Raw genomic sequence first — 27,761 nt, 5'->3', positions numbered from 1 at the left:
AGCCCACACCATGAGTAGTAAAGCTTTATTACTGAGAATTGTCTGCAGTCGTTTCTGAGAGAATTCTGGATTTAGCTAGTAACCGTTTTTATTTTTATTTTTGCCAAGGAAGAAGAGACACAGCATCAGGTGAAAGACACATTTTTTTTCATGGCAGCAAATCAGGGCATCTACTTCTGGGAGCTTTGTGCCTCGTGTGAGTCTGGGTAAAACAAAGAAGAAGGCACCGTGGAAGAAGACAGCAGCTGTGGAACCCTTTGCATCCATAAAGAGAGCTAGGCTTGGCACAGGGAGCAGGAGGAGGGGACAATGTGGCCAGGTGGATGGTCATTGTCTTCCCAATGAATTTAAGGGATCTCTCCGGGAACAAGGGGCAAGTGTGGGCCACTGCAAGTAGAGGTGGCTGAGATGATGGTCAACTCCCCTGCCCTAATTCTCAGGGATAGTGGAAGGAAGTCATCTGGCCCCTTAAAGTGCTGAGGAAGAGTTCCCCTCACTCCACTGCCGAAATACCTCCCCCAACAGAGTGAAAGCAGACTAGTCCCACCATGGCAGCACAGCCAATGTTTCCGGCTGTGATCCGGATTCCCCAGGGCTCAGGGAGCTGCTCGAGGCTGTGAGCAGCCCCAGTTCTGAAGCGGCCCTTGGACCAGGCCATGCAGAACTGACCAGGGGCGAGGGGCCGGGGGTCCGTGCCTAGGACAGCTCTGTGCCGCAGGCGTGCTTCAGCTCCCTGGGCCGCCTAAATGCTCCAGCAGAGATCTGACCTTCCCCTCCACCCGCAGCAGCTGGGCTTTGCGCCAGGGATTCAGGGTAGCACCCTGACTATCTTCCAGGTCTCGCAAGAGCATGGCAAGGTGGCGCTGGACCCGGCCTCGCTCCCAGCTGTGCAGGTTGCGCTGGATTTCGCCCAGGATCACGGACCAGTGCTCCGACACGCCTGCGCCCTCAGTCAACGAAGCTACCACGTGGGCCCCTCCAGGGGCAGCCCCTTCCAGCTCCCGCAGCCTCCTCCGGCCTTCCGGGCTCAGCTCGTTGAAGTAGAGGCTAATGGGGAAGGGGAGAAGAGAAGGACCATTCCAGAGGCGCAGCAGATAGGGAAGGAGAAAGGACAACAGGCTGTGGGAAGGGAGCAGCGACTAACGCAAGATGGAGACCATGGTGGCTTAAAGGGAGGTGACCAATCACAGCACACAACACAGGCCAGAGCCCGTGTGGGACCGTGCAGCCAGGCCCATCAGAGAAACAGCCGTGGAAGAAGGAAAGGTGGGGGTCAGGCTGAGGAGGGACCAGAAGAGCTTAAATACCCAGAATCAATCAAAAGACGAGAAGACTGAGGGGGAACCTCTACCAGCCCCCTCAAACAAGGAAAGTGATATGAGTATCTGGCCTTGGAAACGTGGAGGGGGCCTAAGGCTAAGGGAGAGGGGGATGGATGCCCACTTACTGTAACAACTCCAGAGAGGGGTGCTCCCTGGCAGCCCTGGCCAGGGAAAGAGCTGCTGCGTCACCCGCTCCGTTGTAGGCCACGTTCAGCTCCCGAAGCTGTTGGTTCTGCTCCAGGTGGGTAGCCAGCAGCTCCAGGCCTTCATCGGCAAGTCCAGTGTGCAGCAGAGACAGGTGGGTCAGGGAAGTGTTCCCACTCAGCCCTTCTACCAGCAAAGCCAGGCCTGCTGCTGTGAGGGGGTTGTTGGAAAGACTGCAGGGGAGGAAGCAAGAAAAGATAATGGGGAACTGAAATATCCTGCCCCAGAATTCGGGGGGGGGAGGGCACTCAGTCAGCCACATTTACTGATATTCCACCTCCGGGGCCACTCCGAGGAGGGTGCTGCAATTCAGAGCTAATAATACAACTGCCCTCCCCTTCACATAATTTGTCACTCAGGTGAAATCACTGCATTAGAGCTGGAAGAGACCTGAGAAATTGTCTCATCGGAAGGTTAATTTTTTTTGTAATGGACCTTTGGGATAGTCTGGTGAAGTGCATGTACCCCTTCTCAAAATCACAGTTTTAGGGGCAGCCAGATTGTTCAGTGGCCAGGTCCAGTGACCCTGAAGTCAGGAGGAGCTGGGCTCAAATCCGCTCTCAGACACTTAACAGTTACTAGCTTTGGGATCCTGGGCCATTTAATCCCAATTGTCTCACCCCCAAAACAAAATGATAGTTTTAATGCATAAAAAATACATACGATGATAAAGAAAACCACTTATATGGAAGTAGCCATACATTTATTTTTTAAAATCAAATTCATAGATCTTAAGGTAAGAATCCTAGATCTAATTCAATGGTCTAATTTTACAGATGAGAAAATAGACTCAACCTGATCCATGTCACACAGTAAACAGCAGAAGCAAACTATGAACCAGTTGCTTTGATTCCAGATCCAGTGTTATTGCCGCTGCACCAGGGGTGTCAAGCTCCAATAGAAACCAGGGCCACTAATCCATACATGAGGATCCTTGCAGGCTATATATTAACTTAGCCATAAATGTCATGTTATCTATAGTTTATTATATTTTTATTTATTTTGTTAAACATTTCTCAATTAAATTTTAATCTGCTTCAGGTGGCCTTCATTTTTTTCCCTTCCATTTCCAGATTCCTTGGCTCTGCTGCCTGCCAACCAGCCTGAGACTCCCCCGTGATTCTTTTATTCATTAAGAGCAGCTTTGAAGGGGAAACCAATGGAAGGAGCCATAAGAGTCAGGTGCTACTTACATATAGTAGAGAGGAGACAGATGCAGCTAAAATTAGAAGAGAATCAGGTAACTGGGGGAAAGTCTTTGCAGCAAGTTTCTCTAATAAAGGTCTCAGCTGAGAACAAGCTACTAGGTGGTACAACAGATCAAGTAATGGGCCTGGAGGCAGGGAGACCTTAGTTCAAATCTAGCCTCGGATGCTTATTAGTTGCATGATCTTGGGCAAGTCACTTCATCTCTATACCTTAGTTTCCTAAACTGTAAAATGGGGATAATAATAGTACCAAGTCACTTCGTCTCTATACCTTAGTTTCCTAAACTGTAAAATGGGGATAATAATAGTACCAAGTCACTTCATCTCTATACCTTAGTTTCCTAACTGTAAAATGGGGATAATAATAGTACCTACCCTCCCAGTTTATGAAGACCAAGTGAGATAATACTTATAAAGTGCTGAGCACATTGTCTGTCTACTATTATATAGTAGTACTATAGTAAAACTGTTGTTCAGTCATGTGTAACTCTTCATGACCCCATGGACTATACTTTTTCCTTCCACTATATTCCCAAATTCTGTCCAAGCTCGTGTGCATTGCTTTCATGACTCTTTAATCTTTTACTATCCCCTTTAATCTTTTCAAGGATGAGGGTCTTTGCTAATAAGTTTCGTATTCTCATTAGATAGCCAAAGCATTTAAGCATCAGCTTTAGTATTGGGTCTTTCAGTATATAGTCTGAATTAATTTCTTTAAATATTGATTGATTCTATCTCTTTGCTGTTTAAGGGTCTCTAAAAAGTCTTCTCCAACATTACAATTTGAAAACATGATTTTGGGACACTCAGCTTTTCTTATAGCCCAATTCAACAGCCATACGTTGCTACTGGAAAAACTGTCACTTTGAGTACACAGACCATTGTCAGCAAGTAATATTTCTGCTTTTTAGTATGCCGTACAGATTTGCCATAACTTTCTGTCCAAGTAGCAAATAAATGCCTTTTCATGGCTGCAGTCACTGTCTGTTGTGATCTTTGAGACTAAGAATATAAAATCTGATCCTGCTTCCATTTCTTCTTATATTTTCCAAAAAGTGACAGGACTATTTGCCATAATATTAGTTGGGTTTTCTTATGTTTTGGTTTGGTTTTTTTGAATGTTAAGCTTCAAGCCAGCTTTTTTTTTTTTTTTAACCCCTCAATAATATTTTATTCTTCCAAATACACGTAAAGACAGATTTTAGCATTCATTTTTTTTAAGACTTGGTGTTCCCAATTTTTTTCCCTCTCTTACTTACTTCCCCCCTCCCCAAGACAGCAACCTGATATAGGTTAAAAATGTGCAATCCTTTTAAACACATTTCCATATTTGTCATGCTATGTAAGAAAAATCAAACCAAAAGGGAAAAAACATGACAAAGAAGAAGCAAACAGACAAGTACAAACAAAAAAAGTGAAAATACTTTGCTTCAATCCACATTCAGTCTCTCTAGTTCTCTCTCTGAATGCAGATGGCAATTTCCATCCCAAATTCAAGCCAGCTTTTATAGTCTCCTCATCCTCATTAAAAGCCTTATTAATTTTTCTTCACTTTCTGCCACAGTGGTATGGTTCATATATCTGAGGGGTTTTATATTTTTCTGGCTTTTTGATTGAATTCTGACTTTTGATTCATCTAGTCTGACAATTCTCATGATGTACTCTGCATCTAAATTAAATAAATAAGGTGACAATATAATCTTGTCATATTCCTTTTCTGATCTTAAACCAATTAATTGTTCCATATTTGGTTCTAACTGTTGTTTCTAAGCCTAAATAGAAGATCCTTAAAAGATGAGTAAGATGATCTGATATTTTCATTTCTTTGAAAACTTGCCACATTTTATTATGACCCCCACACACACACACACAGTCAAAAGTTTTAGTGCAGTCAATGAAGCAGAAGATGTTTTTTTTTTCCTGGAGCTCTTTTGCTTTCTCCATAATCCCAATGAATATTGGGAATTTAGTCTCTAGTTCTTCTGCCTCTTCAAAAACCTGCTCTTATGGTCATTTCTCAGTCCACATATTGCTGAAGCCTAGCTTGTAGAATCTTAAACATAATCTTGATAGCATGTGATTGAGTACAATTATTCAATAATTTGCACATTGGAATCGCTCTTCTTTAGGACTAGGATATAAATTGATCTTTTCCGATCCTGAGGCCACTGTTGAGCTTTCCAAATTTGCTGACATGAGTCAAGTACTTTAACATTATTTTTTAGAATTTTAATAGCTTAGCTGGAATTCTGTCATCTACATTAACTTTATTACTTATTAGCAATGCTTCCAGCCCCACTAGGCCCACACGACTTCATTTTACAGGATGTTTGGGTCTAGATCATCATATGGTATTAAAACTTACTATTAATATTACTAAAATATATAAGTAGAGATCTGATTCAAATTTATGAGAATAAAAGTCTTTTCTCTTTTTGCGTAATTCCCTTGCATAACTCATTTCTTTTCCCAGTTTTTCTTCTATCTCTCTTGATTTTTTTTATAATAACTTTTTATTTTTCAAAATACGTGCAAAGATACTTTTCATCATTCACCCTTGCAAAACTTTGTGTTCCATATTTTTCTCCCTCCTTCCCCAACTCCCCCCTCCCCTGGAGAGCAAGTAATCCAATATAAATTAAACATGTGCAAATCTGCTAAACATATTTCCACATTTATCGTGCTGCACAAGAAAAATTAGATCAAAAAGAAAAAAAATGAGAAAGAAAAAACAAGCAAGCAAACAACAAAAGATGAAAATACTATATGGTGATGCATATTCAGCCCCCTGTTTTCTCCATCACAAGTCCATGAGAATTCACCTGAATCACTTCATTGCTGAAAAGAGCCAAGTCCATCACAGTTGATCATTACATAATCTTGCTGTTGCTGTATACAATGTTCTCTTGGTTCTACCCACTTCACTCAGCATCAGTTCAAGTAAGTCTCTCCAGGATTTTCTTAAATCATCCTGTTGATAGTTTCTTATAGAACAATAATATTCTATTATATTCATAACTCATTCAGCCATTCCCCATCTGATGGGCATCTACTCAGTTTCCAGTTCTTTGCCATTACAAAAACTGTACAAATACTACAAACATTTTTGCGCATGTGGGTCCTTTTCCCTTTTTAATTATCTCTTTGGGATATAAACTCAGTAGTGTCTCTCTTGATTTTTAAAATCCTTTTTGAGTTTTTCTAAGAAGAATTTTTGGGCTTAAAATCAATTCATATTCTCCTTTGAGCTTTGACATGTAGGCATTTTGACAGTACTGTTCTTTTCTGAGTTTGAGTTTTGGCCTTCCCTATTGTCTTGCAACACTTGCAAAACCTTGTGTTCCAAATTTTTCTGTCAGGCCTTTTTCTGTTTTTTACTCATTTTTTATTTATTTTGTGACTTTTAAAGGTAAGCTCTGTTCCTGGGGCACAGAACGCATTATCCCAAGCTTCTTGCACTGGGGGTCAGGGGCCTGGACACTGGCCTTCCACACAAGAGTATCAGGTGCTTGTGGCTGAACTAAGGTAGCCTGGCCTAGTTGTGCCAGGGTCCTGGGGTTCATAATTTGCCTTATGTGCTAAGAAATGCCCTTAGTACACCTCTACCCCAAAGAGATTAAAGAAAGAGAAAAATGATCCCTATGTACAAAAATACTCACCACAATTCTTTTTGTGACAGCAAAGAACTGAAAAATGAGGAGATGCTGATCAATTGAGGAATGGATAAAAAAATTATGACATGTATATTATGGAATACCATTGTGCTAGAAAAAAATGATGAAAAGTTTCAGAGAAACCACAGAACATTTAGATGAACTGGTAGAGTGAAGTGAATAAAACCAAGAAAATAATTTTAGAATAATAATATTAATGCAACAACCAACATGATTCTAGAGACCTCAGGATAAAACATATTGCCCGCCCCATAAGAGAAAGATCTCCAAAAATAGACTCTGTGCATATTGAAAAAAAATATATTCTTAGACATGACCAATGTGGGAAATTTATTTATTTTGTTTGCTCAACTACAATTTGTAACAAGAGTTCTGTTCTTTCTTTTTTCAGTAGGAAGTGGTGAGAGGTGGAGGAAAAGGAAAGTAAATTTTAGCCTAAAAAGATATATTAACTGATGCTGAATGAAGTAAGCAGAACCAATGTACTATGTACATTGTACATAACAATAAGATTATGTGATGATCAGCTTTGATGAACTTGGCTTTTTTCAACAATGAAGTGATTCACTAATAGACTTGTGATGAAAAGTGCTATTCACATGCAGAAAGACAACTATACAGGATTAAAGCAGAGAATTTTTACCTTTTTGTTGTTATTGTTTGTTTGCTTATTGTTTTTTTCCTTTCTCATGGTTGTTTTCCCTTTTGATCTGATTTTTCTTGTGCAGTATGATGAATATGGAAATATGGTTAGAAGAATTGCATATGTTTAACCTATATCAGCTTGCTTGCTATCTTGGGAAAGAGGAAAAGAGGAAGGGAGGGAAAAAAATTTGGCGCACAAGGCTTTGCAAAGGTGAATGTTGAAAACTATCTTTGCATGTATTTGGAAAAATAAATGATTATGCAAGTTTTTTTTTAAAGTGAATCCTCCCCCCCAAAAAAAAAAAATGAAAAAAAAAATTAGCCAGTCAGAATCCTCCCTTTTCCCTCAACATTTTCTGAATATTTGTATATGATAAAACTGTGGGCATCGAGTGAATCACACTGACACCATCTTGTGACTTCAATTTGGAGGTAGTTCAGATTGCTTTCTATTCAGTTATGAGTCTAGCCCAATTTCTGACTTGTGAAAAAACTTTATTGCATTGTTTGAACCTAGTCCTGCATTACTGGGAAGCTGGACCACCTCTACCTGTTGCTTATTTAACTGAGGACTTAGTTAAGCTGTTCAGAAACCCAATTAGATCCAAAGATTAATGCAAGGAGTTTTCTCACAAATATACATCTCAAAAAATCCAAATGTCTTATCTGAAAACTGGCTCCATACTAATCAATCAGTTACTGTTTCCTTGTCCCTTTGATTGAATCCAGACACATGGCTGAGGTGTTAGAGGATGGTAAAGTAATGGAAAATCCTTTTTTTCTGATTTCAGAGAGTTTCTCCTGTTTGCTCTACCCCATCCGACTCAAAAAGCTCCTTATCTTTCCTCTGATTAGAATTAAGATGACCTAATCTTCTATTCTGAATTATATCCTGTTAATTATTTTCTTTTAATGCTTAAAAATTTGTTTCCCCCAGTTTGTGGAGTCCAGTGCCAAAGCTGAGAGGAGGCTTGGTCCTGATTTGTTCTGCAATTGGCATTCATCACTTAATAAATTGATAGACTCAGAAGCTCAAATCTTTGTTTCTTCAATCAATTCAATCAATCCACATGTTATAGATTTTGGGGGGAAGGGTGGGATTTCTTAGTCAGACAGGTCAAGAGAGCCACCAAAACAGCCTTTCAAAAAAACTCCGTAGAATACCCCAGTTAATCTTTCACCAAAGATGGGGAAATAAAGGGTGGGGGAAGAAGACAAGGGAGGGATCCAGGGGTGGGGGGAAGGTTAAGTAATAGCAAGGCAAATTCAGGAGCAGAATTAAAGCAAAGAGTCAGCTGGGATAGAAAGGAAGGATATGTGTGCATGTGGAGGGGGATTTAGGAGGGGGTGTGTGTATATGTATGTGTATATATATATATATATATATATATATCTACATATTTATATATAAACATATCCTTTCTTAACTATAGCTTGCTTGGGGGATGACAGAGAAAAAAAAAAAAAAAAGAATAAAGGTCTTTCACCAAAGGAATTTTTTGCAGAAGACTTCCCTTGAGGTCAGACTCCCCCTCCTCAATTTCAAATTCTTCTGAGCTAAGGTAAGATGTAGCCTAACATTACTAGGGAATGTTTACCTTCAAAGGAATTTTTTGCAGAAGACTTCCCTTGAGGTCAGACTCCCCCTCCTCAATTTCAAATTCTTCTGAGCTAAGGTAAGATGTAGCCTAACATTACTGGGGAATGTTTACCTTTACACTGCTAAGAATGATTTACCCCCACTCTGAAGGTTGAGGAAGCATTACTCCCTTTAAGAAAATGAGTTCCAGTAATAGTAAAATACCAAAGGATTTCCTCTTGGATAAAATTTATTTTGACATGAGACCAGAAAAAGAGTGTCTTTAGGGAAATTCTTGTTGGCCTAGCACTTCCCATACAAAAGTGGAGGGAGTAACTAAAAGACAGAGCTCTCAAATTATGCTAAAATATATAAAAATCCAAATGGGTCCCAAATTTGGAAGCAAATTAAAGGTTTTGAAATTAGATTTTCAGTAGGAGATGAGGTTAGGAAGTATGGGTTTGTCTGGGTTTTTGTTTCTTTGTAAAATGCAAGAAAATCTTTTTCAGGTGACATGTTTATTATTGTTTGTCAGCTCTGCTACCTTGAAAGATTTCTAAGGGGAAAATGTAACCAACCTGAAAACTGCTAAAAAGCTACAACCAAAAAGTTTAGAATGCTAGGGAAGATTAATGAAGTTTTACACTAGAAATAATTCTCCTTTGCTATTTTTGTTCTGGTTCAGTGGTTTCAGTCTTGTTGACTCTGTGATCATAGTGACCTTTGTCCATAAGATTTGCCTGGACAACTGGAGTGGTTTACCATTTTCTTCTCCAGTGGCAGAGGTAGTTAATTGCCTAAGGTTATACAACTATGAAGTTTCTGAGAATGGATTTGAATTCAGGGTTTGGTGACTTCAAGCCCAGTGCTTTATCTATTATGCCTTCTAGCTACCTCAAAGTAGTTGTAAAAAGCAGTTCTGTTGTTTATCCTTACTTTTTGAAGAGAATCAATGACATTATTGGTGGTATCTTGACTTGCAAATAAATTGGATTTAAGCAATTTCACAAATTTGTCAGCCTCATTCTTTCTTCCGAGGTCATCAAAGTCCAGTGGAAGGGAAAAAAAATCAAGACTCTTAGTGATAGCCCAGGATGCGGTGACTGACCTTAGTTTCAAGCTCTAAGCACTTCACAGTGCCACCATTATAACAATAATTGGGATAGACAACCCTTAACTCACTGACAGGTTTGAGGGCTGTCAGTTACCTCCACCTGATGTAGACTGTCTATCAAGATGGTTTGCTGTAGTCTGGCAGCTTCTTGGAGCAACAGGTAAGAACTGGGCAAAGCAAATGAACACCACAGGTGGATGAGCTACCCTGAAAAGGACTTGACAAGTCAATGTTGACTATTACTATTATTATTTTTTTCATTGGACAATTCTATAGGAGTAGTCAGGTGGCACAGTGGCTAGAACGCTTGGAATGAGGAAGATTCACCTTGATGAGTTCCAGTTTTCCCCAGAAACAACATTAAATCAGGCTTCTAAAAGAATTCTGAAGAGACAGAATCCACAAAAAGAGAGTGAATCAATTTTCCAGTCCAAGATAACTTAGAAGGACTTCAGGAAAGATCTGGTTTTTGAGGGTAAAAGGAAAGCGCAGTGCAGTCTTAATATTTAGGCAAGCTCGCAGGAGGCTCTTAGCCACAGCACAGATCATCAGGTGAGGTCCTAAGGTCCTGACTCAGGACTCCAATGGCACAGCAGGCCAGCTGTGAGGCCTCCAGTCTTGGAACCCAGGGCAAAACCTAACCAAGTCACCCTAATGCAGGAGGCAAGCTGCCAGCCCCAGAGGCCCCAGTACAGAAAGCCAATGAAATGACCAGCCCCTGGCTCACAGTGCATTGCCTCCTGTGCCTCAGAAGCAGAGCTCAACTTTTTAAAATGAGAGGAAAAAAACCAAAAAAGACCTCTAACCACACAGAAAACTACTCTGGTGACAGGGAATATCAAAACACAGACTCAGAAGAGGACGACAATATCAAATGCCTACATGTGAAGCCTCAAAGGGAATATGAATTGGTCTCAAGTCCAAAAAGTGCTTCAAAAAGGATTTTTAAAAATCAAATAAGAGAGGTAGAAGAAAAATTAGGAAAAGAAATGAGAGTTACGCAAGCAAACTATGAAAAAAAAAAAAGAGTCAATAGCTTGAAAAAGAAAGAACAAAATCTGGCCAAAGAAAACAACTCCTTGAAAAATAGAATTGGCCAAAATTCTCATATGTCTCATAAAGTCATTAAGAATCAAACAAAATTTAATTTATACTCTAATATATTTAACATGTATTGGCCATCCTGCCATCTAAGGGAAGGGGTGGAGGGAAGGAGGAACAAAAGGTTTGGCAATTGTCAATACTGTAAAATTACCCATGCATATAACTTGTGAATAAAGAGCTATTAAAATTTAAAAAAAGAATCAAATTTTTTTAAATGAAAAAATTAGAAAAAATGTAAAATATTTCATTGGAAAAACAACTGTCCTGGATAATAGATCCAGGAGAGATAAGTTTAAGAATTACTGGATTACCTAAAAGCCATGATTTAAAAAAAAAAAAAAAAAAAGATCCTGAACATCTTGCAAGAAATTATCAAGGAAAATTGCCCTGGTATCCTAGAATCAGAGGGTAAAATAGTCATTGAAAGCATCTACCAATCACCTACTAAAAAAGAGATCCCAAAACAAAAATTCCAAGAAATAATGTATCCAAATTCCAGAAGTATCAGGTCATGGAAAAAATACTGCAATCAATAAACAGTTCAAATATGAAGGAACCCCAGTCAAGATTACACAAGGATTTAGCAGCTTCTACATTAAAGAGCTTGGGCTTGGAAGGAAGAGCTTGGAATATATTCCAGAAAGCAAAGGAGCGTGGGCTACAAGCAAGAATCAGCTACCCAGAAAAACTGAGCATAACTCCCAAGGGTAAAAAAATGAATATTCAATGAAATAGGGGATTTTCATATTTTCCTGATGAAAAGACCAGATGTGAATAGAAAATCTGATCTTCAAATACAAGACTCAAAAGAAGCATAAAAAAAATAAATAGGAAAGGAAAAAATATAGTATTCGATAAGGTTAAACTGTTTACTTCCCTATATGGGGAAAATGATAACTCTTAAGAACTGTATTTCTATTTCAGCAATTAGACAAATTATATTTAGAGAGAATTTAGAGAGGAATAGAGAATGAGGCTGACAAATTTGTGCAACTAATTGTTTTAATCCTTGCTTAAATCCAATTTATTTGCAAGTCAAGATACCACCAATAATGTCATTGATCCTCTTCAAAAAGGAAGGACAAACAACAGAACTGCTTTGGACAACTACTTTGAGGTAGCCAGTAGGCATACTAGATAAAGCACTGGGCTTGAAGTCACCAATTATATTTATAGGTATAAGCTGACTTTGATGTGATGATTTTTAAAAAGAGTTTTTATTAAGGGGTGAAAAAAAGATTGTTCTGGGAAAAGAGGAAAGGGGGAGGCAGAATGAGGTAAATTATATCACATGAAGAGGCATGAAAGACCTTTTACAGTAAAGGGAAAGAGGGAGTGAATGAGCACTATTTGAACCTTACTCTCATCAGATTTGCCTCCAGGAGGGAATAACATACATACACTGTTGGATAAAGAAAGCTATCTTACCCTATAGGAAAGTAGGAGCAGCAGGGGAAAAGAAAACGGGGGGTAAAGGGAGTAAATTGAGGGAGGCAGTAGTTAGAAGCAAAACAAAGGTAAGCAGGTAGAAGGTGAAATAAATAAATGGGGGAAAATAAAATTAAGGAAAATATACCAGTTAGTAATCAAAATTGTGAATGTGAATGGGATAAACTCACCCATAAATATGGAAGCAGAATTCTCCCATAAATGAAACCAAAATTCTACAATATGTTCTTTACAAGAAACACAGTTGAAGTAGAGAGACACACAGTGTAAAGGTAAAAAACTGGTACAGAATAAAAAAAAGCAGAGATAGTAATCCTGATCTCAAACAAAGCAAAAGCAAAAACAGATTCAATTAAAAGAGACAAGGAAGGAAACTACATTTTGCTAAAAGATACCATAAACAATGAAGTAATCTCAATATTAAAAATATATACACTAAGAGATATAGCATACAAATTCTTAGAGAAGTTAAGTGAGTTAAGGAAGAATTAGACAGCAAAGCTACACAAGAGGGGGAATCTCAACCTCTTCCACTTGGAACTAAATAAATCTAACCACAAAAGAAACAAGAAAGAAGTTAAGGAGATGATTAAAGATTATAGAAAAATTAGATATGATAGACCTCTGCAGAAAACTGAGTGGGAATAGAAGTGAATATGTCTTTTTCTCAGCAGTACATGGCACCTACATAAAAACTGACCATGTATTAGGGTATTAACACAGTCAAATGCAAAAAGGAATAAATATTAAATGCATCATTTTTGGATCATGATGTAATAAAAATTACATGGAATAAAGGGCCAAGGAAAGGTAAATTAAAAATTAAATGGAAACTAAATAATCTAATCCTAAAGAATGAGTGGGTCAAACAACAAATCATAGAAACAATCAATAATTTCATCAAAGTGAATGACAATAATGAGACAGTATGACAAAATGTATGAAATGCAGCCAAAGCAGTACTTAAGGGAAATTTTATATCTCTGAATGCTTACTTGAATAAAACAGAGAAAAAGCAGATCAATGAATTGGACATGCAATTTAAAAAGCTAGAAAAAGAACAAATTAAATATCCCAAATTATACACCAAATTAGAAATTCTCAAAATCACAGCAGAGATTAAGAAAATTAAAAGTAAGAAAATTATTGAACTAATAAATAGATAAACTGTTGGTTAACTTGATTTTTAAAAAGAAAAAAGAAAACCAAATTACCATTATCAAAAATGAAAAGCTTTGATTAGGAGCTAATTTGCCTGACTATATGCCAGTAAATCTGACAATCTAAGTGAAATGGATGACTATGTGCAAAAATATAAATTGCCCAGATTAAAAGAAAAGGAAATAAAATACTTAAATAACCACATTTTAGAAAAAAGAAATTAAACAACTCATCAATGAATGTCCTAAGAAAAAATTTCCAGGGCCAGATATATTTACAATTCTACCAAACATTTATAAAAAGAATTAATTCCATTACTATATAAATTATTTGGGAAAATAAGTGAAGAAGATGTCCTACTAAATTCCTTTTATGACACAAATATAGTGCTGAAATCTAAATCAGGAAAAGCCAAAACAGAAAAAGAAAATTATAGACCAATTTCCCTAATGAATGTTAATGCAAAAAAAAGTTTAAATAAAATATTATCAAAGAGATTACAGCAATTTATGACCATAAGGGCACACTATAACCAGGTGAGATTTATACCAGGAACACCTCAGGACTGGTTCAATATTAGGAAACCTATTACCATAATTGGACCATATCAATAACAAAACCAACAAAAATCTCATGATTACCTCAATATAGTCAGAAAAACCTTTTGACAAAACCCAGCACCCATTCCTATTTAAAACACTGGCGAGAATAGGAATAAATGGCAGTTTGCTTTAAAAGATAAGTAGCCTCTATCTAAAAGCATCAGCAAGCATTATAGGTAATGGTTACAAGCTAGAAGTCTTCCCAGTAAAATCAGGAATGAAACAAGGATGCCTGTTATCACCTCTATTATTCGATAAAGAACTATAAATGTTAGCTTTAGCAGTAAGAGAAGAAAAAGAAATTGAAGGAATCAGAATGGGTAATGAACTATCACGCTTTGCAGATGATATCATGGTATACTTGGGGACATGCAAGTGAATGGGATTTGAATGAGAGACTTGAAGGAAGAAGAAAAGCTGCAAAATCACCTGCCGCACTTTCTCCTTCAGAACCATCTAAGTCAAATGATCAGATACAGATCAGGATGACTAGAGATGGCTCTGGATGCAGTGGGAGCAGATTTAGCTTACAGGTAAATGATTCCTAGGAGGTATAACTGGGCCCTCCCCAAAAAAATTAAAGGAAAGGAATATGTGACTTCAACTTGTAACTTAATTTTGGAGCTTGCTCAGTTCTCTTTCTCTTCAATTATGGGTCTAGTCCAATTTCTGCCTTGTGAAAAAACTTTATTACTTTGAACCTAGCCCTGCATGGCTGGGAAGCTAGACCACCTCTACCTATTGCTTTAGAGATCCTTAACTAAAGACCCACATTATGCTGACCAGAAACCTAGTTAGATCCAAAGATTGATGCAAGGAGTTTTCTCCCAAGTATACATCTCAAATTAACCATATGTCTTATCTGAAAACCATCCCTAAACTTATCAATCAGTTTTGTCTCCTTGTTTTTTGACCAAATATAGATGCTTGGGGGGATGAGGGCAGGACACTTCTTTATCTGATTTAAGGGAATTGCTTCTGTTTTCTCTATCCCACTCAATTCAGAAAGCCCCTATTTTCCTTCAAATAGAAATCACATTATCTAATCTTCTATCCTGACTTATAGTCTGTTGTTTTCTTTTAATGCTTAAAAAATTTGTCTCCTCCTATGTTTGGGGTGCAGTGCCAAAGCTGAGGAGGCTAGGTTCTGATTTGTTTTGCAGTTGCCATGCATTAATAAATCAATACGTTCATAACTTAGTCATTTCACTCAGTCCACCCACCATATGCATGAGCTTCTCTAGTCTTTTTTCAGCACCAGTCTCTACTTTATAATAGTACCTTTCCCCCCTGCCTCCATACAACTAAAGCTGCCTGATCCCAGAAGCATCATGGGCAATGACCCATCCTAAGGAAGATGTGAGGTACATAAATTAGGTTAAGACATCATTCTTCGATCTTCTCAGTTGAAGGTGTTCTTTCCATACTCAAATTTTCCTAGGGCAATAATAACTAGATTATTGCCTTTACCTCCATCACTCTACTCTTGTATTACAGATTTAGACCTTGAAGGCACTTTAGAGATCAACTGGCACCGTTGCCTCATTTTACAAACTTGAAAATTGAGATCCAAGTTAGCAGAGGTTGGACTCCAGGTCCTATGACTCTAAATCCATTATTCTATCCACATTGCATCCCTAAATTCATATATATATATTTGTTTATTTATTATTACTATTATATATAATTTATATGTAATATTTATTTATACTATTATGCATGTCAATATGACCCTAAATATGTCTCTTCCCTTGGCCTTAACTTCCTTATTTGTTAAATACAGATGATATTTGTACTAGTTACACAGAAAATTGTGAAAAAATATGCTATAGACCCCAAAGTGCTCTAGAGATGGATCACATTAATTACTTTAATTACTTTTTAATTTTTAATTACTTTTAATTTTTGTATTCAGTATGTAGGTGAGCATTTATTAAACGTCTGTTGAATGTTGTCAAAGCCCCTATCCTCAAGGAATTGAAGGGGATAGGACCAGGAAACAGGGCCCAGAGAAAGGCAGCCTCCCCACATACTCTTAGTGGATCTTAACACACTCACCGAAGGGTGGTGACTTGGCATTGGTCATGCAGAAGGAGGTCTCGGATGTCCTTACAGGCTTCAGGGCCCAGACTGTTCAACTGCAGCCTACAGCAGAGAGAGGAGACTCCGTGAATATGAGGAAGAGGGAAGGAACAGGGATAGGGACAGTCTTCATTTCTCCCCTCACTCCAGTGCTTCGGCCTTCTACCTGACATTTGTGTTCTCATCTCCTCAGTCAGACTTCCCACCTACAGCTTTCCTTCCTCCACTTCTACACATTTAAGATTTCTTCCTGAGATTTCCTTCCGTCATTCCCACCCTCCCTCCCAACAATGCCAGTCATCTGGAAGGGATCTTAAAAGATCATCCAGCCAACATTCTCATTTTACAGATGGAGAATCTGAAGTCTGGAGAAAAATGACCCACAGCAGCCAGTGGTAACAAATGGCAGACAGGATTTAGACCTACTCTCCCTTCCTCCCTTACACAGACAGTCTCTCTTCTCGCCCACCGACTCTCTGCCAGATTACGTAGTACCAAGAGCTACAGTGATTTCTCACCCAAGCTTCCGGGCCCGCAAGAAGACGGGCATGAGTGTACGTAGTCCGGCAGGGTCCAGCTGGCAAGAAGCCAGGTTGACCTCATCCAGGGCATGGGTCCCACTGCCCAGCACCGAAGCCACCACAGAACACTTCAGGGGTGTCATTCGCACACCCGCCAGGTTGAGCTGGTGCAGGGAGCTGAGCACCTCAGCCGAGAAGTGCTGGTTCTGAAACTCATAGTGAAAGAAAAGGTGATCCAGAAGCTCTGAAGGAGGCAGACCTTGGCGCCCCAATTTCACCAACTTCTTCTTAATGGCCTGGGCATTTTCCAGGGCATCCATGTTCTTGATAGGGCAGCCCAGCTGGGCCAACACTACACGATTCCGAGAGGAGAGCAATCCACCCATGAACATGGGGAAGAGCTCAAAAACTTCATCATCGGGTGGCTCGTCGGGATGGCGCCGTGGACCCTCCACCCCCAGGATACTGGCCCCCAACTGGTCCAGCACATCATCGTTGTAGTAGTCCTCCTCCCGAAACATCTCTAGGACCATGGCCTGGGCGACTGCTTCTCGACTTTTGCCTGCCCACCGTCCAAACACCCGAGGCACAACCTGAAAAGGGGAACAAGGGGAATGGCCACCATGTGCAGGAAAGCCTTCTCCAGTAACTCCAGGCCCTCAATCTCTCTCCCTCCCTTCTCTGAAGTCACTGTTCACATGGATTCTATATTCTCTTATAAACTGCTGCGTGACATCTCTTTTATGTTGTATACAGTCCTGTGTTGTTACTTAGCATCCCAACCTACAGGTTTTGTGCTGAACCCCCAGTACATCATCTCTGTGCTCTGTGGTGCAGCAGGGAGAACAATGTCCTTAGGACCATGAATTATCTGGGTTTAAATTTCAACTTTACCCCTTACTGCTTGTTTAACTTTGAGCAAGTCAAGCTCTGCCCTTCTCTCTAGTAGTTTTCTTATTTGTTTAAAAAAGACAGAGAGAGACAGAGACAGAGGCAGAGAGAAAGAGAGAAAAAGACAGAGACAGAGAGAGAGACAGAGAAGCCCACAGAACTCAGAAACTCAATTGGAAAAGACCTTGAGGTACTCTAAATACCCACATCATGAAGCTTACCAACAACATTCCCCCCCAAATGGCTTCAGTTTTCAGACTATCCATTGTTCATTGCTCTGCCCTCTGGGGCCAAACAGAAGTATAACCCTTCTTGCACAGGAGAGTCCCCCACATACTTGTTCCCCCTAAGTCTTTTCTTCTCCATGATGACTTCTGGACATGAAGACCAGGCAGAGGGATGTAACTTGGTGTCCATGGGGAGTCATTGAGTGGATTTATCTCATTCAAGGGAGGGACTTTATCAATCCAATAATAAAGGATGTATTTAAGGATGGACTTAGTCATAAAAGATTTTGTTTATACTGCTCTCATGGCCCTGTGAAATATCTGTATATATCTCATTACTTGATTTCAACCCCTAGAACAGAAACCATGTCTTATCTAAACTCTGAGTCTCGGATAGTTTCCAACAAAATGATCTACACATCATAAATAGTTCCTTGACTTAAATGGCTTCTCTACCCAACTAGGTCATAAATGCCTTCAAGGAAGAAAACATATCTTATAATTCATATCTTCCACATAGACATATTTGCTAAATAATTTCTAGGAAACAGGGTAATATTAGAAACTAGCACTTCGTAAAGTCTGTCTTCAATCCTTCCTGCTACCATCACAGCACAATTTTTTCTTCTAAGTAAAGAATTGCCCAGATTTCACATTAATCTTATTTACAGAAGTTATGGAAGTTCTCACCCTCTACCTTCTATTTCCCTAGGTATGAATAGCTTTTTTCATCTTATGTCCTTTGGAATAGTCTTAGAGCATCATATTGCTGAGAAAACAAAGTCATTCACAGCTGATCATCCACATTTCTATTAATTTGTACACAGTACATTTCACTTTGCATGAGCTCATGGAGTACTTTCCAGGTTTTTCTGAGAGCATCCTGTTCATCCTTTCACAGAACAATAATATTCCATCATAATTACATACCACAATTTATTCAGCTATTCCCCAGTTAATGGATATCCCCTCAATTTTCAGTTCTTTGTCCAGATAAAAGAGCTGCTGTAAGTATTTTTGTGCATAGGTCCTTTTCATTTTTTTTTTCCTTCCTTTTAGAATTCATGCCTAAAAGTGGTATTGTTGGGTCAAAAGGTATGCATGATTTTATAACTCTTTGGGCATCTACCTTCTCTTTCCTAAACTGAATCATTCCATATTATTGTTCTGAGAAATTATCAAAAAAGAAAAAAAATAATAAATTATCAGCAAACTGATTTCAGGAAGGCCTGGAGAGATTTACATGAACTGATGCTGAGTAAAGTGGATAGAACCAAGAGAACATGATACACAGAAACTACAAAATTGTGATGATCAACTTGATGGACTTGGTTCTTTTCAACAAAGAAGTGATTCAGGGAAATTCCAATAGTCTTGTGATGGAGAGAGCTATCCACATCCAGAAAGAGGACTATGGGGACTGAATATGGATCACAGCACAGTATTTTCACTGTTTTTTGTTGTTTGCTTGCTTGTTTTTTCTTTCTCATTTTTCCCCTTTTGATCTGATTTTTCTTGTGCAGCATAGTAAATGTAAAAATATGTTTGGAAGAATAGCATATGTCTAACCTATATTAGATTACTTGCTATCTAGGAGAGGGAGAAGGAAGGAAGGGAGGAAGAAAAATATGGAACATAAGATTTTACAAGGGTAAATGTTGAAATTGCATGTTTTTGAAAATAAAAAAGATATTATTAGAAATTTTAAAATATGTAAAAATAAAAACAAAATTGAATCATTCCAAAATTTCACCTATCTCACTCTCCAATCCTTCTTTCCCAGTAATATTGCTCCCTTCCACCTTTGTTTCCACATACCTGGGATCCCTTTGAAGCTAGGATCCTGGCCCCTACATCATTTAAAGCTAAAAGGGACCTTAGTCCCCTCTTCATTTTACTGATAAGGAAACTGAGGCTTCAACGGGAAAGGAACTTGTCTAAATTCATTAGCTAATAAGTATCAGAGTTAGGATTTGAATCAAAATCCTCTTGTTTCTGGATCAAATATTCTTCCCACCTGCTCTGGGCCACTTCAAACAACGTTAAGTTATGGTAAAGAGATTTTCACATCTGGCTAGAGAGGGAATGAGAACTATTAAAGCATAGCTATGAGAAAAGAGGGTGTCTTGGAAAACCTGGGGATAACTGAAGCACTAATCCTTCTCCTAGGGGACAGACACAACTGTAACAAAACCTTGTGACGGCTTCTCCCTGCCTTCGTTCCCCCTTCCTCCCTACCTCCCCAAGTTAGGCTGCTGGAGGATTTTTCCCCGCGGGACGGAGGCCGTGGTCCCACCGTGGAGGGGAGGGTGGGGGGCCGGAGGGCAGAGCTGTTACCTTGAGCAAGTTGAACAGGAGGGGCAGCATGCGGAGGGGCAGCAGCTTGGCTAGCACACTCAGCACCAGGCTGACATCTTCGCCCACTCGGCCCACCACTTCGACCGCCTCCTTGACCACTCGTTGCCAGGCTGTTTTGCGTTCGCCCAGCACAATGTAGAGAGCCGCCAGGTACTCTTGCATGGCGGGCACCGTGAACACAAAAGTTCCCTGCTTTCCCGACTCCACACAAGGCGCCAAGAAAAACCTCAGGGCGTCCCGGCGGAAGACGTGCAGTAAGCGAAACTCCTCTTCCGTGCTCACCCCAGACTCGAGGCACGCACGGACATCCTTCTCGGAGAAGTAGGTTTTCCGAGAAGCCACGCCCTCGTAGGCCAGCTTGCCCATGGTGCGGGCAGCATAGGCCATGAGCGACGTGCGCGAGGGGTCGGTGCTGTCCAGGATCTCGCCGCTGAAGTTGAGCCTCAGGAAGCTAGTGTAGATGCCCGTCAGGGTCTGCCCCACCGGCGTGGGCATGTGGAGGAAGGACAGGGTGGCGCACACCAGCCAGCAGTAGGAGGGCAGGAAGCAGGCAGCGGCGATCTGGTGGTGGCCCTCCAGATTGCGGGAGAGCATTTCCATCAGGTTGTCCCTCTGTGCCGGTGTGACGACGGCGCCCGCCGCACTCGCACCGGGCCCACAGGCCGGCTGGTTGAGGCGCAGCTGGAAGTACAGCTTCTGCAGGTTGGTGTCGGAGAAGCCGCATATCTCCCCATAGCGACCCACGTACTTGCTGGGGATGCGGCCCACGGCCGAGGCCCGCGTGGTCACCAGGATGCTGGCCTGCGAGGACAGAGGGATGACAGTGAAAGCCCACTTCCTTCATCGGCCTCCTCCTCCCCACAGCGGAGCTCTTTCTGCCTTCAGAACACCACGTTAGTCCCTCATGAAAGCCGATGCCTCAATTAAAGGTAATAAAAACGGTACAACCCAAAAAAAAAAGAGCTTGTCTAAGGTCACAACACAACACAACAAGCCTGCATGAACATTTTGCAGTTGTGACCCGAGACCCCCTCTTCTGTTAGGCTACAAAAAACTTAATGTTGGGGCAGCAAGTGTTGATAATCTGAAGGAAAGGTTTTTCCAGGGGAAAGAAGGTTGTTTCTAGGCAAAACAATGGAAAACTTAATTTAGAGTATTTGTTCACAGAATGCTTCAACACACTTGGTCTCTGCCCGATTAACTATCCTTCCCTCTTCCCAAGCATTTCACTATTCTCCTTCTGTTTTGCAACTACGTACTCCTTTCAATGCAGTAATAGGACTGATTCAGTCAGCTCCGTTTCAGCGTAAGGTAGTATGATTCCCTGTGCAAAACACCAAATGCCTTATTAAACCAGGAAGAACATAAGGCAGTGAACCAATTTTTCAACATATTTAGCTCTAAGAGATGATGGACTCGAATTAAAACAAGATATACTTTTTAGACATAGTCAAAATGGGAACTGCTTTTGCTTGATTATGCATATTTATTACAATAGCTTTTTTCCTCATGGAAAGTAAAGGGGGTGGGGAAAACAAGAAGAAAGAAGGAAGGAAAAAATAGAATTGTTAATTGGAAAAAATTCAAAAACCTGTATTTCTCACCATTATTCACTTGCCTTCCCTTTTTCTGTAAAGTTCCTGGTTCAAAGGACTCAGTACAGAAGGTACTCAGAGAGGAAGAGTGAAGTGGATGAGCCCAGGAAAGAGGAGGATAAAAAGAGGAAAGAGGAAAGCACAGAAAATATGAGGGTCAGGAAATGAGAGGCAAAAGCCAGAGGAGCCACAAACACGGAAGGTAAAGGGCAGTGGAGAAATAAGACCCCAAGTCCATCCCTTGAAGGGTGGGATGGTGGGGACCACCCACCTCGGGCAACAGGAACTTGCGCAGCAGATTAACAATGATGGTGGTCGGCACTGCAGACACTTGGGGATCACCATGCAGCCCCGTGCTCTCCATCCGGAAGTCCAGGTTAAGCCGCTCCATGCCATGGAGCACAAACAGCAGCCGGGGTCCAGCCTGGTCCAACAGGGGCAGGACCTCTTTCAGGTGGGGGTACCGTCGGGTCACCATCTGGTACAGGGAGATGGGCGTGGGACCTGGAGCAGACAGATCCTCACAGGAGAAAGGAATGACCAGCTCAAAGCTGGGCAGCCTCCCATGACACCAGTCCAGTACCATCTTTCTAACTAGGGTGCTCTTGCCCGTGCCCACCGTTCCATACAGCACCACTGTCTGCACTCGGCGCCCACATGCATCAGGATCAAAGAGCTGCGACAGAGCCAGCGGATGACGTTCCACAGGAGGGTGGGGGTGTGCCAGGGCAGGCTCAGCAGGTGGGCGCAACAGCTCGTCGGGGGTGCTTTCTAGGATCACGGGGTCCACATGGCCTGTGTCTAGGGAAAATGTTGGCCCAAACTGGCGTTCTTCCCGTGGCAACCGAATGAACCATTCACCCAGGCTTCGGCGGTACCGATGGACCGATTCTGGGGAAGAGAAGGGAAAGGGTGGCCGGGGAAACAGCAAAGGCACCGGGAACCAGCCAGTACGTCTTAGGAGTCAGGACAGGTACTTGGACCAGGCGGGAGAATCAAGCAAGCCAAAGAGAGGGTTCAGAGTGTGTCACTGAAAGACTCGGGGGACCAGAGAGGCACGAGAGGTGTCAGTGGGTAAAAGAAAACCCATGAGACTAAGGGAACTACAGGACTGTTCAGAACAGAGGCCTCTGGGATGGGGAATGGGGAATCAACCAGGAGTCCAAGATGTCCTGGGTCTATGATGCTGTGCACATAGTTTGATATTGGATGTTTTATTTTAACTTATAGAATAAAACAAGCACTTCCATAATGTAGCAAAATAAAAAGATGATTATACATGATACTACAAATGTAGTATGCACAGCTTGCTATTTCTTTCAAATATACAATTACCATATAAATTGCTTTTTTTTCCCCCTCACCTTCAATGGTAAAGGTGGCTACTATTAGACATAGTTAGATATATATGTAAACTTATTCTATATACATTTATATTTGTCAACTCTTTCTCTGGATGTGGATAATATCTTTCTTAAATGTCCTTTGTAGCTAATTTGGGTATTTGTAATAAAGTAACTTATTCATTTTGTGACATCTCTCTTTATATTTAGGTCATATATCCATTTTGACTATATCTTGGTAAATGGAGTAAGGTACTGTCCAGTTTTTAACTTATTGCTTTGCAGTTTTCCCAACAATTTTTACCAAATAATGAATTTTTATCCCAAAATTTTAAGTCTTTGCACTCGTTAGATGAATGTTTGTATTTGTATGATTGTGACTGGTGCAAATTGACAACTTATCAGTAATTTATCGATTTGGAGAGTTGCCTGAATTATTGAGGGCTCAAGTGACTTGTCCAGGGTCAACAGCTAGTAAATGTCTGAGGCAAATTTGAACCTGTCTTCAGAACTCCAAGTCTAGACCCCTATCTACTACGCAAGGTTTTCTCACATGAATAAATATAGACTAACATTAAGGTCTGGGTAGAGGGCCTGTATTAGTGGGGGACCATGGCAAAATTCTGGTCTGGAAGAGAAATAATGAAAGGGCAAGATTAGTCACATAGCACTTTTGTTTATACTACTGCCACAGCATTTATCAAATTCAGCTTTGTATTATTTATTTACTTATTTGTTTACATGTCATTCACTCTATTAAAGTGGAAATTCTCTGAGGGAAAAGTCTATGTCTTGTGCTCCATTGTATCCCAAATAGAACATTGCAACGGATGGATGGATGGATAGATGCCATTAATGTTACAACCTCCTTTGTTTGTAGGAGATTAGTCTCCTGAAAACCGACCTACCTCACAAATTACTTACCCATAACTGGGATGCTGCGGAACAGTTGCCCAGGCCTCCCTGGAGCAGCTGGGCCACCCACAGAATTTCCTTGATATCGGATGAAAGCCCTAAGAACAGAGAAAGGATGAGATAATGTCTGAGGTCCTTCATCCCCAGCCAAAGAAAAGGACTGCAGTATATGTGGGAGACAGAAAATGGAAGATGGGGCATTGGTAATACAGACAGAAAAAGCCAGAAATAGGAAAGAAAAGAAACAATGTAATGGGGACGGGGAATAAAGGGCTGAGAGAGGAACTAGAAGGATGGGATTGGAAGGAATAGGTACAAAATAACAAGAACTGGAGCATAGAAAGCCAAAGGCAGAGAGAGCTAATCAAGTTGGAGGATTGAAAAGGGATGGGAGAGTCAAGGCATTGAGAAAGGTGGGAACTGCTTCATCCTGAGGACTAACCTGAAGGGGAATTCAGAACTACGGGCTTCAAGGGGCTGATTCCAGTGGAAGAGAAATTGGCCATGGTTACCTGCAAAGAGAAAAGAAGAAAAACAATTTTACCCTCTGTTCTTACCCAAACCATAGATGACCCTCCAATCCTCATCCCATTCTACCCAACGACATCTCCCAATGGCCCAGAGAAATGGAAATTCAGACAGGAGATTCTAGGCCCTAGAACCACTCCCATCATCAGTCGGTCCTCCACATCACTGCCACATCACTGATACTCCTAAAGCATCCCCTCTTAGTTGGATTCAGAGAAACCTGGAAGAGTCGTATGAACTGATGCAGAGGGAATTAAGTTTATAATAACTACAACATTGCAAAGTACAACAACTTTGAAAGACTTGTTGCTGTTACCCCTCGTTGCCATAGGTCTTGTTCGTGTGTCCTTCGTTCTCCCAAAGGACCATGACATCAGGCAGGTGATGCCATGACCTGCAAATGAGTTGGATTTAAGGGAGGGAGGGTTTTACAAAGTCATCAGTCTTCCCACTATATAGAGCCTCCCTGCAATAGGGCTCCTGGGTATCAGAACAGACCCCAGCACATGTATCTAGTTTCCCTTCTCCAATGGAATAAAAAAGGCTTTTTGCCTTTAAACTCTGTGAATATTTTGGTCATTTATTTTCAGAATTGACAGTTACAAGGGAAGCCTTTTATCAGAGAAAGGAGGAATGCTTTAGGGAAGGATAATAGTGATATTTCTAAAAAGGAGAAAATACATAAAAATGTTGCTGCTGTTCAGTTATTTTTTGTGTCCAACTCTTCATGACCCCATTTAGGGGTTTTGGGGTATAGGTACTAGAGAGGTTTGCCGTTTCCTTCTCCAGCTCATATTACAGATGAGGAAACTAAATCAAACAGGATAAAGTGATTTGCTCAGGGTCATATAGCTTGGAAGTGTCTGAGGTCAGATTTGAACCCAGAAAGATGAGTTCCTGACTCAAGACCCAGCACTCTATATGCCTCCCAGCTACCCCTACTTTTTATGTACTTTACATTTATTTTATATTTCTTTATCATTACACCTATTGTTTCCCCCAAATAGATTATCTTTGGGAGTTGTTCTATCTTGGCCTTTATATCTCCATCTGCCTAGCTCAGTGACTCAAACATAACAGGCTTATTGAATTAAATGGTATTGAAGTTGAATGTCAAGACTAAAAGGGATTACAGAGATCATATAATCCAACGTCCTTCCTTTATAGATGAGGAAACAGAGAAATTAAATGATTTGTCCAAAATGATTAAACTTATCAGAGGGTCAGGACCAGTTGGTCTTGGAATCCAGGCCTCCAGAAGGAATGAGACAGGAATAAAGAACTCCCAGACGAATAACAGGACCCCCAACTTTCTGCTCACCTGGTGGCCAAAATGGGCCCCTCAATTTTCTGCCCCAAGAGGCCCAGGGCAAGTGACTTCGCCACTGCATGGTGGAGGGTGGTTAGTCAGAGCAGGGAGACAGCCCCACACTCCATCCTCCTCCAGCTCCCCAAACCTGTAAGGACAGCGTCTCTGAGTGGTGGATTCTCTCCCAAACCCCTAGTCTCTCTGTCCCAGCCACTAAGAAACCATCCCCCCATTTTCCTCTAGAAAGGACTCTATTCCCTTTGTCCTGAACTGGGAATCCCTCTCAGAAAGCTCTGAGCCCCGACTTCTTACTAGCCAAAGGGACTAGAGGAAGCATCAGCTTGAGAATGTTCACTAGACACTTAGAATAGGAGCTTAGAAGGACCCTGGAGATTAAAAACAATTATTCTAAGAATCATGAGAGGCCAGAGGGTCACAGAAGGACTGAAGGATGAGCATCCCAGCCCCCTGTTCTAAATAAAAAATGGGGAAGGGATGAGCTCCTAGTCCCTTTCCTGTTATTCATACTTAAAAAAGGAGTGGGAAGGAATGGAGGCACCGAGTAAAACAGAAGGGTAGTATCTCAGCAGGACTCTACACTGTGCTCAGGTCCCTTCTGTCTCCCTGCTGGAGCCCCAAATTGCTCTCCCAAGTGAATTCTCCAGCTTCTAAAAATAAAGTAAAAAGCTTTCCACCATGCCCAGGCTTTCCAAGCCCCTCTCATGACTTGTGCCGGCCCCCAAGTTGCACCCCCACTTCCTGACTCCTAAATTCGGGACTGTATGCCTGGGGGGCAGAAAGCAAAGGAATCGAGGGTTGGAGGAGCAGGAATATGAGCGATGCAGGAATAGAATAAAGACTTTACCAGCTGCTGCCCAGCTTCGGGAAGCAGCCCCTAGGTCAGGGGCAGCTAAGCCCCAGCACCGCCAGCTCCGGGGCTAGAGCTCCCAGAGTGCCCTGCTCCTCAGAGCGGAGGGAAGACTTCCTGGCCAGTTCCCTCCCCTTTCCACCTCCATTACCAAGATAGGCCGTTAGGCATCCAGCAGGCCGGCTCAGCCACTGCTCCTCCTCTCGCAGCCGACAGGAACTGGAGGAAAGAGTGCAGATGGAGCTCCACCCTCCCTAGCCCCAGCCCAATTAAGTAATAAGTGGATGGCTCCTTCGGAGGTAAATAAAGAAATGAGAAGGTGGGGGAGCGTGTAGGGGAGGGCACCTGCTGGCACCCGTGCTCATTCCTGCTGGCCGGCAGTCCTTCCCTGGGAGCTGACCCCGGCCCTCCTCCCAGCACATCTCACCCATCCTGTATCTGAGGAGGGGGAGAGGCGAGGACCCTCGAGCTTCCACATCCCAACGACTAGCCCCTGAAAACTGTGCCCTCTGCTCCCTCCTCTCCTTGGGTTCTAGCTCAACACCTTTAACTTGTCTAGGGTTAGCGACGAGCTTTCTGGGACCCCCAGCAGCAATTCCCTCCATGTCACCCTGTGCAGGAGTGGGCCCAAGGACAGACTAAGGTAATCGGCTGTCTCTTTCTCGAGTGCCCAGCCCCTGCGGTGCCTCCTGGGCACTACCACATGGTGCTTTCAGACTCAACCCGCCGGGTCCCAGACCAGGGGACTTACCTGGGCCGCATGTGCACCTGGCTCTTCAGGCCTGGTCAGGGGACCAGGAGTAGGAGGAGCATGGAGGGAAGTGAGTTGCTCCCCCAGTTGCTCTGGTCTGACCTTCCCCACCCAGCACAGTGACTAAACTCAGCCCTCCGGGCTTCCTGCTCCTTAGTCCCCCCACCCCAAGAGTGGGCACACCTAGGACCCACATAAGCAGAAGAAGGGGCCCGCCCAACACCCACAGCTGGGATTCACTCTGTACTTACATACTCACACCAACTCACCGCAGAGCAATGCAAACACGGGATGAGCTCAGAGAGCCACCC

The 27,761-nt window shown here is 41.6% G+C and overlaps 1 protein-coding gene across 3 annotated transcripts; it reads right to left on the bottom strand.

The window, feature by feature from the left end:
- Window positions 1–55: 55 nt before the first annotated feature.
- NLRX1 (NLR family member X1) lies at window positions 56–27,761 on the bottom strand. Of its 3 annotated transcripts, none has more exons than XM_023499409.2 (11): window positions 27,702–27,761; window positions 26,851–26,918; window positions 25,844–25,979; window positions 24,437–24,506; window positions 24,004–24,092; window positions 22,008–22,627; window positions 20,121–20,942; window positions 16,663–17,258; window positions 16,121–16,207; window positions 1,448–1,699; window positions 56–1,047 (listed from the first exon to the last, which is right to left on the bottom strand). In XM_023499409.2, exons 3-11 carry the CDS (start codon window positions 25,911–25,913, stop codon window positions 726–728), a joined length of 2,928 nt encoding a protein of 975 aa, XP_023355177.1. In that variant the 5' UTR covers window positions 25,914–25,979; window positions 26,851–26,918; window positions 27,702–27,761; the 3' UTR covers window positions 56–725. The 3 variants fall into 3 exon arrangements, with proteins under 3 accessions (XP_023355177.1, XP_023355178.1, XP_012400412.1); XM_023499410.2 differs by lacking the exon at window positions 27,702–27,761 and adding an exon at window positions 27,451–27,647; XM_012544958.3 differs by lacking the exons at window positions 26,851–26,918; window positions 27,702–27,761 and adding an exon at window positions 26,697–26,828.

The sequence above is a fragment of the Sarcophilus harrisii genome, chromosome 3, assembly GCF_902635505.1.
Source record: "Sarcophilus harrisii chromosome 3, mSarHar1.11, whole genome shotgun sequence".
Lineage (NCBI taxonomy): Eukaryota > Metazoa > Chordata > Mammalia > Dasyuromorphia > Dasyuridae > Sarcophilus > Sarcophilus harrisii.
Note: the sequence above shows the minus strand (reverse complement) of the source record. Positions and strands in the feature narration are given on the sequence as shown.

Bases quoted from the DNA above. Each gene is read 5' to 3' on its own strand.
- NLRX1 (XM_023499409.2), bottom strand. From the start codon at position 25,913: ATGCAGTGGCGAAGTCACTTGCCCTGGGCCTCTTGGGGCAGAAAATTG. The intron at 24,507-25,843 runs GTGAGCAGAAAG...TTCTCTTTGCAG, and splicing joins GGGCCCATTTTGGCCACCAG to GTAACCATGGCCAATTTCTC. The intron at 22,628-24,003 runs GTAAGTAATTTG...TCTCTTCCCCAG, and splicing joins CCGCAGCATCCCAGTTATGG to AATCGGTCCATCGGTACCGC.